The 18,913-nt window shown below is 30.3% G+C and overlaps 2 protein-coding genes and 1 long non-coding RNA gene across 18 annotated transcripts in view; 1 reads left to right on the top strand and 2 right to left on the bottom strand.

The window, feature by feature from the left end:
- The window catches only part of LOC141449513 (uncharacterized), a 31,485-nt gene extending 23,754 nt beyond the window's left edge, over positions 1-7,731 (top strand). Inside the window, exons 2-3 of the long non-coding RNA XR_012455562.1 lie at positions 5,683-5,806; positions 7,593-7,731. This is a non-coding gene — a long non-coding RNA (uncharacterized lncRNA). The remainder of the gene's footprint in view (positions 1-5,682; positions 5,807-7,592) is intronic.
- ClC-c (chloride channel protein 3) overlaps positions 1-11,396 on the bottom strand; it is a 32,638-nt gene extending 21,242 nt beyond the window's left edge. The window contains exons 1-5 of one of the 10 annotated variants that reach the window (XM_074118994.1): positions 11,225-11,379; positions 10,976-11,043; positions 8,299-8,396; positions 7,713-7,836; positions 4,981-5,007 (exon numbers count right to left, since the gene is read on the bottom strand). In XM_074118994.1, the coding sequence (XP_073975095.1) occupies positions 4,981-5,007; positions 7,713-7,836; positions 8,299-8,396; positions 10,976-11,030 (304 nt within the window). In that variant the 5' untranslated portion in view covers positions 11,031-11,043; positions 11,225-11,379. Of the gene's footprint in view, positions 1-4,980; positions 5,008-7,712; positions 7,837-8,298; positions 8,397-10,975; positions 11,044-11,224 lie in introns of all 10 variants that reach the window. The other 9 variants (XM_074118996.1, XM_074118998.1, XM_074118997.1 and 6 more) reach the window with 9 other exon arrangements.
- Positions 11,397-13,844: 2,448 nt separating this feature from the next.
- Larp4B (La-related protein 4B) overlaps positions 13,845-18,913 on the bottom strand; it is a 58,977-nt gene continuing 53,908 nt past the window's right edge. For all 7 annotated transcript variants that reach the window (XM_074118991.1, XM_074118990.1, XM_074118988.1 and 4 more), the window contains one exon: positions 13,845-18,877. The gene's annotated coding sequence lies outside the window, so the exon portion shown is untranslated. The remainder of the gene's footprint in view (positions 18,878-18,913) is intronic.

The raw sequence follows: 18,913 nt of genomic DNA on the forward strand, positions 1-18,913 counted from the left end.
AAGGATTTTCTCATTTTCTTTACTTGCTCAAAAAATATAGTCGTATTACAATGTGCCAAATGAAATAATGAATGAGGTACAGATGTTACGAATTTATGCTAATAGAGATGAATGGTGAAAGGGTGAATTTAGAAATTTATGAATCTAGAATTCATGAATGAATGCAAGAACTAAGGTTAACTGTAGTGAGGTAAACCAATTGGCTAAATACAAAAATACAATAAGCACCATTTTTTTTAATGAATGTTTTGTACTAATTAATGCAATTAATTATCGATTTTGGATAATTGTATGAGTAAATTACTTGTAATAAGATACTTAGCTGATTAAATGTATGGATAAATAGGTGGTAATTATTTATTTGTCTGAATACATTTTGATAGCAAAAAAAGCCCATCACTATTAAAAACAACTAACATTATTTTAAAAAAATTGTCGATAGATAGTCTTTAAATAAGTACAACATAAAAACTTTCAGCCTTGTTTGAAATGTTCACTCTTCACTTTATCTTGATTCAATCGTAGATTTTTTTTTTCTTTCTTGTTTTTTAAATCCACTGTATGATGGAGTTTTTCTCACTTAACTGCTTATTCTTGTAAGAATTATGTTAAATATTTTGACCTACATAATACCGGAATAATTCTAATTCACAAGTGGTTTTGTAAGCTGCGCTCATTATTACATCATCTGTAGTATCAACTATTTGTTCCTTTTTTGTCCGTTCTTTGTTAATTTATGGTAAAAAATAAAAATTGAGGACATTTCAAGATAATTAAGAAAAGTAAGAGAAATGTGTTATTCTCTATCTATCTCCACACTAGAGTAGATCATAACAGGAAGCCATTTATAATTTTAGCTGGAACTTCTTAACTTATTTTTTAGATAAGAAAATCACTTGAACCATCTGGCTACTGAAGGTTTGCTTGTATTCTGATTTTCACACACACGACTTTTCCAGGTATAATATTAGTATACTTTCTAATATAATACCTCGTAATGATTTAGTACTCTCTATCTTCTCAATTTGTTTGTATAGTACTTTCAGAGTTTTCTTAACGTTTCTGTCAACACATTTTTTGGAAGTCATGTTTTAAGAGATATAATGTTACCTTTGTAGCCTTATCAACACTCCTGTCTTTTGCAATTAACATAGTGTCATCGGCAAAATGCCTGCTTCCAGAATTGCTATACCCAATTCATTAATGTGCAACAGGTATAAAAGGATACTCTAGATCCGATCTTTGCGAAGCTCTTTGATGATAAACTTCTCTAAATTGAGAAAATTAGCAGTTGTAGCAGACATACTGTTTTCTTTTCTTTTTTTCGGGTTATTCTTAATGGAATCCAATGCATACCTGTAATACACAAAACTATAACTTTTTAAGCAGTACTTGAAAGACAGCTCAACAAACGTTCTGTTTAAGTGATAGAAGCTAACAGAACTTTGTTTTTCTAAGGCTTATAATATGTTTTATGTTTACCGACAGAATCAAATGTACTAATAAAAATCTTTTCCGTAATCATATTTATCCTGTTTGTAAGTTACTACGTTTCTAGCAGCCTAGAATTAACATAAATATTAATTTATAATAATTTATTATATTATTTATTCTGGGTAAGTTTCTAGCTGGTTACCTCAAGCTATTCCAATTTTTTTATTAACCAATGTAACTCCCCATCATTAATCAGGTAATTTAAGTTTCTTTCCAATAAGACTGGAATAACAGTCAACAAAGCCAAGACAATGGCCAGAGATTAAGTAAGTAAGTTTCTTTCCAATATAATCGTATAACTTTCGAATTTTTCAACACTGATAGAAACTTACAATGTGTGATGCAACCATTAAAAAAGTGTTGTGAGGACTTTAAAAAAATATAATACTGTTTTTAATAAAAACGAAATTTTCCAAACCCTTTTGATCAGTGGTTGTTTTTCATGTTTTTTACCACTTTTAACAAATCCTCCACAGTTACCTCGCTTATTTATAATGTAACTAAATTATGTGCGTCTTTAAGAGCAAAGGATAAGCCTACTCTCTCAAAAAAAAACGCGTCCGCTTAGTTTTCGTTAGAAATCCAAATTTCTAATATTTCAGAAATAGATTCCTCAATTTTTTTAAAGTAAAATTTAATGAAAAGTTTTTTCTGTAAACAGTATTTTACAAGTTATGATTGAAAACATATTTCTAAAAGTAAATTTACCATTATTAATCATCTGCAGTTTGAACCAGCATTGTGTTAACTCATTCAGAGATTACATTTACTTATGTAAACACTACGTTTATGATGCAAATATTAGTTGTTACTTTTTTAACATGCCCAAAATGAATCACTATGTGTAAAGCTCAGTGAGCTGGCCCACATTTAATTTTTAAATATAAAATAACAACATACTAAAAATAGTATGTTTTAACCTTTTGAAATTCGTGATATGTACTATTATTATTTTTTATTTTTTTAAGAACGTCGTAGACTAGCTGTTAGAGCTGCTCGGATGTAAGATGAAAGGTTGTAATGAGAAAAGCTTACTTCACCTTACAGTCACGCATTAAACAGCTCCAAAAACAATTGGAGGATTTAGATAATTACAACGTACGACTTTATAGAACCCACATTGCACAACGATTGCACCATAAAGCAACAATGCAAAAACCAGCATGTACATGCTGTCTTGAATTTCGTTTTTGGTCAAGCGAGAGCAATCGCGGCACCTATCTTGCGGATAGCTTTGTCATGTCCAAATGTTGATGCAAAATATTATGTACCCGTTCATTCGAGATGCCCACAGCACTAGCAATCTCACGCACCTTCACTCTTCTGTCATCCATCACCATATCATGGATTTTATCAATGATTTCTGGAGTAGTAACCTCAACAGGGCGTCCAGAACGTTCAGCGTCACTTGTGCCCATATGGCCACTCCGAAAATTTTGAAACCACTTATAAACTGTTTTAATCGAAGATGCAGAGTCACCATTATGTTTATCAAGCTTCTCTTTAGTCTCCTGAGGCGTTTTGCCTTTCATAAAGTAGTGTTTAATCAACACACGAAATTCTTTTTCGTCCATTTTTTGAAAATCACTCGACTTCCTCGATTCAAACGAATGCCAAACACAAAGGAATAGACCGATCTGGCTGAAACTTGGTGTGTGTTCTTCCAAGAGATGCTACTAACTAAACATAACCTCGATACGCGCCAGTAGTGCTATCTCTCTGACTTTGCACGGACTTTTCAAACGGCCCTCGTATTGAAAAATGCATGTGCAATTATCAGAAGATACAGATTTTTCTAAATGAATATTTTTTTGTGACGGGTGAAAGTAAATTTACCAGCAACGGCCCAAGAAAATCCTCGAGTCACATACGCAAACCGACATCAGACAGTTAAAGGAATAAATGTCTGGCGTGTTCTAGGAGGTCTACATATTGGGCCGTACTTTAATGAAGGAAGCATGAATGGTGATTTTTACCAATATTCTTCTTCTACTCTTAGAGGTTGCATTTCTTGAGCGGAGATCTCTAAATGTTGAAAGGGCTAATAGTGACTCTCGCAAAATGCGGTTAAATAAGCATTGGTAACAACTATCACAAACGAGGCTTATTGTCGGAGATACTGGAGTCTAATAAACCTCACGTCTCCCTATTTGATATCATCCATTAGTCTGTTACCAGTAACAGGAAAATTCTGGAAAAAAACTTTTTTCTTAATCATCCTTCCAATCTTCGCATGATCTGATATTATCCCAGAATACTACTTCAGATTCCACCCTTTGAGAAGAAAGAATGATGTTCTGAGATATTTCTCGATGCAACAAGTCTTGGCACTTCTTGTGGCTCTCTTGATACTCTGGAAGTTAAAGGGCGTCGTTCCAGTCCCGCATTACCTTATTTCCAAGTCTCACTTGATAGAAACTTTCTTGAGTAAGCAGGAACTTATTATTTATCCGATCAGATGGTACCAGACAGCGGTTTCACGATCTCTTTAATGAAAAGAATGAATAGTAATGAAGTATTTTTGGAATGTGACTCCTTTAGGTAACTTCTTTACTCAGTGTTTCGTGGATCCTTACTTATTTTGGTGGTTTATAATGCAATGAAGCGCTGATTTGAACTAAAATAACATTTAAAAAACTCAAGCAGATAGCTGAAAACTGCAGGTGTAAACATTAAAGGAACAGATCAATATAATATTTCATATATGTTTGTGTCCTCTTAACATAACTACAGAAGCACGCGCTCTAATCCGAAAACACCTTTTAAAAGTTCAATCGCCCCCTCACCATCCTTTTTAAAACCAAACCACTGCCACTTTTACCAGACTCGGTAATGCTTTTTTTGGTAACGCTCTCTCCGCCATAATAAAATTAAAATTCGCATTCTAAGTCAAAAAATAAATAAATCGATGATAATAATTGGGTTTGAAACATTAGATTGTTTAGGATGAATCCGATACTGGCATGAACGAATAATTAATTTAAAGGAATAATGAAACTATTTCTGTATTAAAATTTAATTAATTAATTTATGTTTAAATATCAATTCAGTTCAATAGACATAATTTTCTAGCTGCTTTGGAATGAAAGGATAAAAATAATAAAATCTAAGCGATCTTAAGAAAAGGAAACCAATCAAAAGGTCCAAGGCAAAAAAAAAAATCTTAAAATAATAAAAAGTTACTAAATAAAGCTATCAATGTATTTTTAATTAATATTAAAAACAAAAAGTATAATTAGCAATTATTTTGTGGAGAAGAAGTTTATTTATAGCATACCAAAGTACACTTGGTACACAATGATTCCAACGTGCAAAGGAAATTTTAAGATTTAAAAACTAAAGAGGTGATGCAATAAAATTTAATCAATAAAACAAGATGCAAACACAACATAAACACTCTCTACAAAAGGAAAAGTGCAAATAACTTGTACCAAAAACTCTTAACTTGGAACTTTTTACTGGAACAAATTTAATTTCAACACTCACCCTGCAATCCAGCAAAGGTTACACCACCTTGAAATGAACAATTATGGAGTTTTATTTATTTTTTAAAATAATTTTAATGGCACATATTTACAAATATTTATCTAATTTTACTTTGAGCAAAGATTCTGTTAAACTAAACTCCCGCAGCAAAAATAACATTTATTACCATAAAACTTGAATGCAAATGAATAGAAGAATTAAATTCAAACGATTTATTAAAGAAAGCATAAGCATCAATTCGTAATACGTTTAATTTGCTAACCTCTCTATTTCCCTTCAATAATAGAACCAGGATCTTAAAAAATTTAGTTTTTTTAGATGGGTTACAAACCTTTTGGCAATATTTCGCAAGAACACACCCGTTTTATCAGCTAGGACATAGTAATGCTAGACGTTAATGTAGGTAGTTATGACCTCAATATTAATATATCTAGTATTTTTTAAAGATTAAACAATAATTTCTATTGTTTTAAATGTTTTTAGGAAACAGTATTTTTTACATTTCTGAAATAAAGGTATTCCACTAGATTAAACACTCACTTAGATCAATATTTGCCGCTTGGGGTTGTGAAAACCCTAGCAACTGTTAAAGCGAGTTACTTTGATTCTAAGTAGATTCAAATATTCATACATAAATTAAAATATCATTTCGTATAAACCTTAACCACTATATAATTTGTATTTATTTATTTTTTTTTCCAGCAAGAGCCAGAGAAAATCTTTTGAAACCCAATTTTCCAAAATATCAAGACAATTGGATCACTCCGTTTTTGCTACTACAGTACATTTCATCAGCAGCTTCTGAAGATGATTTTGTTATCTTGAGGTACCATGCTAGCTGCCTTATCTTACCTTAATTGTTTAGTGAATAATCTGATCTTAAAATATAATGATTTATATTTCATAATCGGATCACCGCGTACATTCGAAAGCTGAGCTGTTGTTACGTTGTTCTTTTGGAACTTACTTCGATTTACTAAGATCAATGCTAAACTAAAAGTTGAAGATACTCCTAAAATTTCTAAGTTCATATTAAAAGCAGACAGATCCAGAAGTTTAATCTAACGACACGCAACTACCGTTAGGCAGGGGGTGATCAGTCGCCTACTCGTGGTGTCCCCTGGTCTCGCTGAACGAGACTGACAATTGTCGCCGAAAGCAGACCTTGGCAATAAAATTGCAATAATTAAATTGCGTCAATTACAATAAAATTATAATTATGGCTTCTAACCCACAAGGAAACGGCCTTTCTCAAGGCGACGACTGGCTGCTCAGAATATTATCCTGGAATGCAATGACGAGTTCACTGAACTAAAACATATGATTTTAAGTAATAATATTGAAATTTTTTGCATTGCTGAAGCAGGCTCTTCTTCAGACGATTTACGATAATACCAAATATCAGGTTTCCAGGCCTACGCCCTAAAACTGTGCCTTGGAAAAGACCGATATTAACAAAAGCGCAGGGCCGGATGAGTTAATGCCAGCATTCTTGGTGAACCTTGGCCCTAAAGCTAAAATAGTAGTGCTTACCTTCCCCAATCTTGTATGACAAAAAGGAATCCCATCAGAGTGGAGAAAAGCCGAAATTGTGCCAATTTTTAAAAAAAGGTAAGTCCCCTAACCAGCCTGAGAATTTTAGAGAATGTAGAGAAGCTGGTGGAACAAAGCGAACAACGCATATCACTTATTAAATGGGGTACGACACAGGAAGTGCTTACCCTGACCTATAAAACATATATGAAACCTTCGTTAGAGTATATGCCACGGAAGCTCTAATTACTGCCCCTGAAACAGTATGTGGTATACTGGATAAAGTTCAAAACGCGGCCATAAGAGTTTTACTAGGAGCCCCTCGATCGACCCCTATTACTTCAATGGAACTGGCTAGCAGATATCGAGCCACTTGCCGTCCGACTAGAGATTGCTGCGATTACGTTGATAAAAGATTGAAGCGATTACTCATTAACTACTGGCAAACGAAAGTGTGCCCACATTTAGGTTGAAAAATGCTTTTTTGGTAAAGTTCGAGATTTACGTGAGCAAATAGGGCCTATAGGGTAACTCGCAAGAAAATTAAAGGCAGCAATGTAATCACCATTAAAGCTTTGTTGCACAAGTTAGCCTCTTGTAAGAGTGATGGTTTTCACCATCTCAGCAAAAATAGGCTTGAAGAATGGTTTTCTGTTATTTTTCCTAAAGTTTCTAACAGGAGAAAGTTCTTCAAGCTGAGAAGGCTTCTGAACAGAAAGTTTGCGAGAACATTTTATTTAGTCGACATCAAGATTGCATTAAGAAGAGCAGAGCTTGAGGTCAGAATAAAGGTAGAAAAATAAATTTGAAAATTTACAGTTCACAGTAAATTCACAGTTTACAATGGAGATAATACGAAAACTTATTTCAAGTTAGTTAACCAACATAAAATTGCCTTCATATTTTAGTATTTAACACTAAACTGTCATATCCTCAAGTAATAATTCAAAATAAACTAGTGACAGGAGAGAATAATATAAAATACTGATGTTCATTATTAGTAATAGTTGCGCAATTAGATAACAAAAAATTGCATTTTATTGATTTTTTTTAAAAGAATTTTCATTTTTGATTTGTAGTTTGTCGGAAAATATTTGCTGTTCCTAACCGACAGAGATACAAAAGAAGAATGTCCTCTACAAAGCACCTGAATTAAAATCCAAACAAGCCTAAATTAAAATTGAAAAATATATACTCACAATGAGTTGATGATGATCCTAACTCATCTTGGATGTTTCTTTCTGACATTGTAGATGAAGTAATATCTATCATATCTTCGTCAGAGCTCAAAGAAGTAGTTCTGTTTTGTTGGCCGTTCGATACCTAATAATTATTAAAAATTGATTTAATTCGTTCATATTCCTATTAATAACTTCTTACAAGGATTTACTAATAAATTAAACGAACTACAAATGTAATGAAAGCTGTTTACATCACTTTTAAGGGTTAAAGCAAAGCTACAGCAAAAAACAAAGTTTATTAAAACTTCACATTTTTATTTTCAGGAATTTTAACCATTAACCCATTTTAACCGTAACAGAAAAAAAGTAAAAAATTTACATGCTCGTTAGAAAAATCAAATATTAAAGATGATTACTTGTTAAATAAAAAAATAATAAATATATATACACTTATTTAAAAAGTATTTTATTTTTATAATTATAATTCATCAGGATTTTAGGTCTGTAACAAGCAATTAAGGTTTTATTAAAAATTAATAACCGTGATGTACTACATTTTAAGGGTATAACAAATGTTCCGGAGAATCATGCATGCCAGGCATACCTTATCACCAACTGCTTGGTAAGATGTGGGTACATTCATAGGAATTGACGCATTGCCTTTTAATGGGTGTTTTTCCATGTTCCCCGATGAAAACAATGCTGGGAGAGAAAAAATTTATTAATAGTGGTAATATATAAATATAATTCTTTAATACTTAATTTTCACTTGCTGATAAATGGTTGAAAATGTAATTAATAGGGAAGAAATTAGCAGTGTTTAGTGCACTGGTCCCAGGATTACTCCCGATTTTTCCGCTATTATTAGTCATTCACAAATACTGCTCAAGGATAGAGGAACCAATGTCTTATCAATATTTGTAAAAAGTGAAAACAGACTTGAAGGCTTTAGAGCTCTGTACTGGCTCCAAACGGTAACAACCTCAGATTTTATTGTGCCATAATTTTTTTTTTTTTGTGAATAAAACTTTTGGGTGATAAGGACAACTTAATAATGTTATCAAAAAAAAAAAATTACTAGAAACAGGTTTAAAGTTTTCCGTGAATTAATCTCACACTTGATTCTCCATTACAACCGAGGGCGATCGTATTTGGCGATATTTGCATGGTAGTTAGCTGTTAGGATTCTGGGGATTTACTGTATAAAAATAAATTCGAATGTGAAGGAACCCCATTTCTGTGATTCTTCAAAAAATTACAATATTGGGTAGATTACTTATTGTCTAGTTAGTTAGAATGTTGCTTTGGTCTTATGGAATGTGTATTTGGATGGTATCATGGATAACTTTAGGAACAGAATTTAGAAATACCCTGCAGAATACAGAGCAGAGGGGGCAGCTTTTGAACTACCTACGTTATACTTAGATATAGTCAGTGTAAGTTATATAACTGAAATTTTTCATCTATTCTATTACCTAGGATTCGCGAGTTTTGGCTACCATGCGCTGGATGAAAAAAATGGGCCCCTTGATGAAGCAGAGACAGAGGAACAGCCCTGGAAGATTTTAGGGGTAAAGAGAAGATTCAGAAGATTTTTGCTTAATGCGATTATTACAATGATTATAACACAATTTTACAAAACCTTAGTTTAAAAACAATAAAAAGGCAAGAATGACCGAAACAGACTACTTGCAAAAAAAAAATCCGAAAAGTGATTTTTGCTTTGCAAACTATTCCTAAACTCTGGACTTTAAATGTAGAGATCCCAGGTTCGATCTTTCTGATCCGGTGGTAACGCGAGATCACTGTCCAGAGACAGAAGTGTACTGAAAAATTCTCAAAATTGACTACCCTAAAAAAAAAAAAAAAAATTAATCCAATCAACCTGCTTGCAATTAAAACTATCGGTTTTAGCCAGCCAAGTAAAACAAGTTGAGTGCTATCTGCCATGATTTCAAATAAAAATTACCTTCTGATTTCCCAGTACCACTATAATATAGATTTTTTTGGAAGGTTTAAAATAAAAATGTTTTATATTTATGTTACCACATGCAAAGAATAGAGAAAACTCCAAAAACTAGAAAATAATCTAATTAATTGATCCCTCTTGGTTCTAAATACCTGTACCGCTTATCAAAATGCACATGGTGAACCAATAAAAAAAACAATTTTCCAGGAAAGTATAACAATTCCTGCCAAAAGAATGTAGAGAAGAAATTGGGAGTATGGGAAATTAAATAAATCCTAGGTTCGGTGTCCTGCTGATTAAGTTGCTGACATTAAAATTATCCTACATTAAAAAAAAAAAAAACTACTAAATAGCCTTTCTTCAAGTATAATTAACTTTTCCAGTTTGGCCCGAATTTAAATGGCACCCACCTTCGTAGGATAGTGATTGTAGTTCTCAATTGCATATTCAACCAAAAATGTTAACTACAATTTTCACGTTTTCATTTTTTTTTTATGTTGTTCCAATCTGTTAGTAAATATAAACACGATCTAACAGCATTAACTGTTATTAAGAAGAAGAAAATAATAAAATATCACTGATTTGATCCGTCATAGCACATGTTACTTCTATTTCTGGTCATTTCGGATTTTAATTTTGCATCTCGCATCAAATAAACTAACAGTACTTACCTTTCATTAGACAAAATCTAATTAGAATAAAATAAGTTATCTGCTGCAAATAATTGCCGATGTAAGTACTTTAACGAGCTTGTATGGTTTTCTAAGAGATCTTTAAAGTGAATTTAGTAAAATTTAAAAACCGGAAAATTTAATTTGGCAAATAAAGAATTACTGCAACTTTCAATAAAGACACTTAGCAAATCTGGATTAATCAAATTATGAACCTTGCCTAGATTAGGGATGGCTTAGACAAGATTAAAAAAAAAAGCAACTAATTATTTCCGAACGTTCTTCTTTCAGTGAAAACAATTTATGTTGTCTACTTGCCCTGAATCACAAATCCTTAAGATTTTTACAGAACTTTACTTTGTGATTGGTTATATAAAATTTATTTTCGATAAAGTTAGTTACATCACTAATTGTTCAAAACGGGGTTACTTCCAAATTCATGCAGAAAAAAATTAGTAACATTTGCAAATTATTTTAATAATCCCTACCTTCAGTTTGTTTGTTTAACAAAAAAATAAAAATGAAGAATTAAGGGCTTTACACATCTTAGATACCAAAATGAATTCTTCTTTCAACGACATGGGAAAATAATTTGCACATTTGATTTGATCGAACAAAAAATTAATTTCAACATTTACTACCTTTTACCTTAGCATAACCTCTCCAATGGTGTGTCAATTCATTATAATAATCCATTGTTCAATTCTTCCTGTTTAATCATATTTAATTATCAATATCCAACAATACTTTTAGGCAAAACGTATCACAATACACCCAAAAGTTCACAAAAATGCAGTCTCTTTCATTGTAAATAAATACGGGTCAATAATGACCAGGACCAACTATTTTTAAATAAGAATACAGAAAACCATTGCTCTACAATTACTCACCATTTTGTTTGTGAAAATGCAGTTATGTAATACATTCATTAGGTAAAAAAAAGCACACTATTTCATGTATATGTACAAAACCCCAATGCTAGACAGATTCTTTCTCTCGATACTTCACAGGCCTGTCGAAAGACGACAGTTCTCGCATTCCCAGCTAACAGCTGATTTGTTTTTATTGAAGCGTGTTTACGTATGGAACTTGCAATTTTATAACCATGCACTGTAAGGAAAAAACAGTGAAATTTTAAATGTAATAAAAGAATTAATACTGAATCATAAATGAGAAATTTCTTTAAAATTCCTTGTAAGAAAATTTTAACATAACCTAAAATAGTTGGCAACTTAAATCCCATAATTTTACGGTTGTAGGTAGGTAGGCTGTCAAATTTTTTCAGCTCTCCGAAGAAGTCAACTATTGCTCAAAAGTATTCCACATAATTTTTTTTCATGTGATTTCTACATCAATTAGATATTACTATTCTCACGACTGAATTTTATTCTTACCTTGGGTTTATTCGACTTTAGAAACAAAGAATTACGCTCAAGAAATCTATGAAAGAAACATCATATTCAGGATGTTAATAAAGGGATGTAAAGTTCATTTTTTTTGTAAACTGTACAAAACATCCTGAATTTAATGAACCATGAACCTTTGTGGAAACCAATGAAAAAATTAGAATTTTTTTACCTTACTATTTATTCAATTATTATTATTTTTCTATTGGCGAAAGGACCAAAAACAAGATCTGCTCTGGTTCAAACTGTTTAGGGCTCAGCGACATTACGGTCCGTTTGGTGCCCTCAGGTTTTTTCTTCTTATATGAAGATAAAGATCAGCCCATTGTGCATGAAGCTGCAAGAGTACTTCGTCCAGAAGTAGATGGTGCACTGAAAATCCCGGTCGTCCATTACTTCTCAGAAGTGACGAGCCATTTTTTAAATTTAGATTTCTCATTATTGCTCATTTATTTATTTTTATTTTTTGAATGCTTTTTCTTTTCAGGGCAATGAGTGTCGGGGTTTTTAAAGTAAATTTCTTTAATGTTTGTTGGGTCTCTGTTTCCAGAAAATGGTGAGTCGAGCTGTACAGCAATCCTAAGGGTAGCGAAAGGTTAGAAATCGGTACCCTAATAATAAATCACAGAAGTTGCAAGAGGCTAAATAAAAGTCCTTATTCGAAAGTGTAGTATCTGTGTAGCTCCAAATCATGTATATTAACAAGAGCAAAAGAAACAAGCTATTAGCTCTGGAATTGACTTCTGTTGGTCAACGACGCTATCCAGAAGAAAGGGATATAATTGAAGTAAAATCGCAGAATGTTCAAACTTACAAAGTGGTTTAAGACCTAACACAAGCTAAGCGATGAAATACTGAGAGGAATTTTAGTTTTTTCCTCAAAAACTCCTTCTACTATTTTATCTAAATCTGTTACACATTTACACTTTTTTAGAACTTGTTTTTGAACAACTTTCCACTAAAAATTTAATGTAGGCTGATTGTATCTGTCGTCGCACGTATGTTTATCGTACCTCTGAACTTTCATACATAAACAGGGGCAGATTAGTACCAAATAAATAGTAGGTAGAACATCAGAGGTAGATTAGATATACACCATACTGTCTACTGCACCTCTAATGATGGATGAATGTCCGACACAATAATCCGGGATAAAAGAATATTAATGCATGCTGCGATGGATAAAATCAAAGAAAATATCCATCACTGCAGTCCTAACCACATTTAAAAAAAAGCTTCTTGTTATGTATGGTCCGTAACTATTTAGAGGGAGAAAATGTGTTGCTAAAATTCCGAGTTAAAAGAAATTGGCATTGCTGAGATACGATTTCCGGAATATTTTCTATTTTCTCAGAAACAAATTGACTGAAATCATTTAACCAAGTACTCATATACAGATAAGTTTTTTGAGAAAACTAGTCAACACAATTTAAATTTAAAGGTTTATTTTTTTTGGATGGATATTTGAAATTCCATCTAAAGTTAAGCTGCATTTTACGTGACTTAAATAGTTTGCTAAAACCTGAGTTTACTAAAACATTCGCAGAATCTTGTCAATTAAACTATGAGGATTGGAGTAAGAGAAAGCTTTGTAGGTGTATCACGCAGCTATTTTTATATTATTCCGTACAAAATATTGCACAGAAGAAATATCCGAAATATGAGTTTTCGTTTTTTCCTTCTACACTAACTCCTCGGGGGAAATTGTTTGCATAATGGTATGAACCGCTATATACATTACATCATATTATAATAAAGAATTTTTTTTTTTTATACAGAAATTCCAAAATTGTTGGAAGCATTTCCAAAAGCAGCAATCAAGCAGAGCTTTTATTAAATGACGAGAACCGTTTAGAAATTACATCTAGAAAAACAGCCCCCATCGTTTATGTTTTAAACTTTGTTGCTAACATCAGTTAAGTATTCAAGTATTTAAAAAAAAAAAAATTATTCTACACAATTGGGCATATTAATTGTGGAAAATTTATTTTTATTATCTTTGTTAATATGAAGTATGACAGTATATAAATTTGAATTTATACATGTATGTAGTTATTTAAAAAAATATGACAATAAAGATTTTAAAAAAATAAGAAACAGGCAATTTGTAAACACACGAATTTCTTTTTTATTTGAACCAAAAATTCAACAGAAAGTAATCAACCAAAAAACAATATATTATAATTAAACGCCAGTTTTTTTTTTCTAATCTTAAATCTGATTTTTATCTGTACAATTCTTTGCATATATTATATACTTAAATATATATATACCTATATTTATATTTCTTTAAGACACAGCATAAACTCGTGAAGTAAACACGAGCGACCCACAGCACAATGCAAAACTTAATTTTTTAAGGCAGCACTTTTAAATAAAATCACTGAAAATAACTCTTAAAAACAATAATAATAAAAAAAAAATGAATGAAGAGGAACAATCGACAGTACTTTATCCTTTTTTAATTAGGTTTAGTTTAATTACGAGGAACAAAAAATATTAAATTCCACATATCCAACTAGGGATGAACGTTACAATATTCAATTAATCACCTGATGTACACAGACAAGGAAACCCAGTAAAATAAAAATAGTACTTTTAAACAGAATGCCTAAAAACTGCCTCTCAAGTGCTCTTCCTTTTTTTTAAGTTTGACATTGTGTAAGATTAAGATAAACTTTACAGTGTACATTACCATTACACGGCAAAGATAAAATTACATTTACATATTAACAATTTTTTTGTCAATGGTGGCTAAAAATAAAAAATTATAGAGTGAATCTTATAAATATTTTTGTTTTGACACTAATTGGAATCTTGAAATCAGTCGATGTCAGCCAGAGCTTTTTTAAATAAGCATTCACATTCATTCACTCTTTAGCCAGTCACATGACAACTGCAGAGGTACTATTTGTCGAAACCTCCAATTTAAAATACCAGGAATTTTTATTTATTTATTTTTGACTCAATCACTCATATATATATATTATTATTATTATTTTATCCATTATAGCATTATATAAAACATCATATTCTTCTAACTTATTCTGATTCAAAGTAACATGATTATTTGTTGTTAAATACCAGCAGCGATAACAATTTTTTTTTTTTCCTTGATGTAAATTATATGTTTATATTTGCCCTTTTTTAATTTATTTTTTTTTTAAACAAAGCTTCAATATAAACATCAAACATCGCTTAAAATTATTTACAAGCGAACTATATCACATATTATGTAGTAACATCTAAAATATAAAGCTACATCATATTTTTTATTTCCAAAGTAGCTATTAAATGTTTATTTATAATGGAGCACTCACACCAACACATGATATTAAGCCTAAATAGATATTTCATTTAATGTAATTCTTTTGCAAATATATCTGCAAAAAATAAAAATAATTATAATAGTAATAATAATGATAAAATAAAAAAATTATAAATACTAAAGTGTAAAGTGATAATTATTATAAACTAAATAACAATATACCGAGCTAACATATCATGCTGTAAGGGATGAGTGCACCTCAAGCAAATATTTTTCTCGTAATTATGTTACATAATTAGTTATTTATTTGTTTTCTAACACTCATATCAATAAATGTTAATAAAAAATATTGTATGCCCACATCAAACAGTAATGCACAAGTGACCAAATAAATCAGAAAGAAAGAGGAAAAAATACTGGTGTATCTGGTAAATTATTTTCAGTACATTCATAATTTGATTCTAAACAAAATTTAAAAATAAAATATGGAGTATGTTGACTATTCGATAAATTGAGTTTGGTTTTAGACAGTTACGTATGTATAAGTTTTTACACTTTTATATAAATGTTATTTTAATTTCACTAACAACGATAAATGTGTTTATTTTGCAAAAATGGAGAAGAGAATGAGAGAAAAAGGGAAAAAAAATTGGTGTTATCTAAATAACATTTAAAATCTGGTTCACTTGACTTTTGTTTGTATAATAGAAATCTTATATATATTTATTTTTAAAGCTTTTTGCTTTTCTGAATTTTTTTAAACATGTTTATTATTAGTGTCAAATATTAATGATTACGTTTACTCCGCGAAATTGTGTGCATAAATTTTATCCAGCAATATGTCCACATGTCCTAGTTTATATAAAACGTGCTAGTTTCATACTATGAGGAATTTTCGTTATTCATTTTTTTTTTAAATATATTTTTTATTATTCTATGTTAAATAAATATTAAATGTAGATATCATGCTTCTAATTTTGCTTTATAAATACCTATATTAGATTTAGATACCCAATCTTGGGAAGATGTATTATTTTTTAATAAATTTTTGTTTTTGTGTTTATGACATCGCTATGTTTACAATAAAGGGCATAGGTTTTATGTATAATGTACATACAATTATTTATATATAAATATATATATATAAATACATATATATATATATAAATTTTTTTTTATAATTTCGGAGAAAATATGCAACTATGAAGGACACACTTCCTAATGATTATTATTTTGTCTAACTACAATTAGTGCAAGATTCAAAATAACTGCCTTCTTTTCTCCCCCTTCTCTTTCTTTTTGATGCAGTTAGAGAAATAAAAAAAAGTGAAAGAAGAAAAAAAAAGGCAAATCGGATCTAATTGCTGAACAATTTATTAAATACGACAAAAATATTCAGGTAATGCGCAGAAAAAAAAAAAAAAAAAATGAGAAGTCATATAAAGGAATTTGAATAATTTGTGACCTTGTGTAAGTACTTTAATAACATAAATACTCAAATATTACAAAAAAAAAAAAAAGTTAAAAACAAAAAAAGTTGCTTCAAAATTGAATGAATAAACGTACTCTTAGTTAAAACAAGGCATTGAAGAAACTAATTTGTTTGAACACTGTTAAATGATAAAAGCAAAGAAAATTTTGAGAATGATTTACGATTATTTACAGATATTTACTTATGTTAGTTTTCACATTACGAAACGTATATACACAATAAACTTTTTTCTTTTCCAATTTTATGAAAGAAACAATGCAAACTAGCAAAAAAGAAAAAAAAATACCTATTCGTAAACATAGCGACATTATTTCGAACTGTGCCATAGTTATTTATTTAAACCATCGCAATCAAACTGTTAAACCTACAATCTTCAATAAAACCAACAATCATAAATAAAAAATAAATCAAAAAAATAGTAGCCGTATTTAATAGAAAATAATAATTGATTTAAATTTAGATTCATCTTTGAGCCTTAACAGTGAGTTACCCCTACCCTGACAAAGAGAATAGGAGTGCAATATTTTACATAATTTACTAAAATGCTAAATTGACTTACGATTTTAACAGAGAAATTTACTCCTTTAAAGGAAATATTCTGTCAACAATGAACATATAAAAAAAGTAATAAATTGGCAGCAACTAATTCAAAAAATCTTAAATTTTTTTATTTTGTAGTTTTAATTAATTAAATTATTTATAATGTACCGTTTATTTCAATTAACTAATAATTCCCAAACCTTCGCATGTTTATAACAAAATCGATTTACAATTTTTGAATTTTCCTTTTCTAATATAAGGTTCGATTTGTAACTAAATAACTACACTAATGGAAGCACAGTTGGTGAAGGTTATGATTACAATTATATTTTTTTCTTAAATGTAAACACCAACATTTATGCATGAAATAATCTGCACTAGATTGGCAAATCTACCTTATAATCAAAAATAAAATATTTTAAAAAAGAATAGGAAAAAGAAAGATAAATATGTACTAAAGTATATCAATAAAATCTTAAGAGAATAATGCAATCCCATATATTATATATATTACAGTTAGAATAGATAAATGTCATAACATACGTTTACTTTATTGCATATTACCATTTAGTACTTATAAATTTCCGGTTGTTAAAATACATTTATTTATTTTTTGTTAAGAGGGTGAGACATTTGATATAGTATACATATAATTTGTAAGCAACCTCCTATAAATAAAGTGCATTTATTATTTATTCACATTTTTCGAGAATTTGAACATATTATTTTCTCTTACTATCGTTGATTTTTTAAAATAATAAAGTAACTGTGCAAAATATAATTAAGGATGGATAAAATTTATATTGTGTTCACTGTTGCCAAATATTCACTTTGATAACTACCTGAAATACAGAATTTTTTACGAAGAGAAGTACACAATTCACGCATCTAGTGTGTGTAACAATATCATTTTAATTTTTTACAAATGGCTCGGTATAAGAAACTTGCACTAAGTTTACACATTATTTTTCTTTTTTTTATTTTTTTTATTTTTTTTTTTTTATAATTTTATATTCTATATTACAATAATATGAATAAAATCCAACAAATTTAAACAAGTGACAATCCTTTTTGGAGGAATTATATCTATTAACATCTAGGTAGAAACTAGCTTGCACACTATACACATTTGTCAAAAATAATTACTTTGTAATCGAAGATTTATTTACACATAGAGATGCTGCTCCAATAGGTACACCTTTTAGAGCACCCAAGTCAGCTGTAACGTAGCCGAAAAAAGGAAATAAAATTTAGCTCCTAATAGGCTTTTCTTTTTGTTATTTGATATTATTACATACCTTTCCTCCAAAATTACTTTCAGTTACTCATTGTTTTAACCAATCCTCATATATAAGCGGGTATACACACGAAATACACCTAGAAGTAATGAAATAGCTTTCAAAACATCACCATATCCGCACAATCCCTGTTATTTTACACGATAACGCCCGACACATGTTAAAACACACACATACACACACACAAAGTGAAAGGGACTAAATGGGATTAGATGGAGAGGGGGTTAAAGACGGGCATTTTCAATTAAATATATAACGTAAGTATTTAATATACATATATATCTTTATACGAAGATATTGATAAAGATGGATCAGATATTAGCGGAAGATTTTAAGAGAATACGATGTAGAGTTTAAAGGAAGGGGTGAAGGGATAATTTCATTACATATGGTGAATTTAATTAGGGTAAATAAACAGTTCCTTTCACTAAAGAAGGACTGATGCGAGGCACTTTTGGTGCCAGCCTGCGGCGTTCCTGGGAGCACTATCAGGTTTTTCCGCAACACTGTTTCACCTCACTCTAGGCCAATTTTCCAGTCTAAAACAGTTAGTGAAACATTTTACTTGTAACAAG

This window comes from Rhodnius prolixus, unplaced genomic scaffold (assembly GCF_049639745.1).
Source record: "Rhodnius prolixus isolate KJV_2025 unplaced genomic scaffold, Rpr scaffold_2, whole genome shotgun sequence".
Taxonomy (NCBI): domain Eukaryota; kingdom Metazoa; phylum Arthropoda; class Insecta; order Hemiptera; family Reduviidae; genus Rhodnius; species Rhodnius prolixus.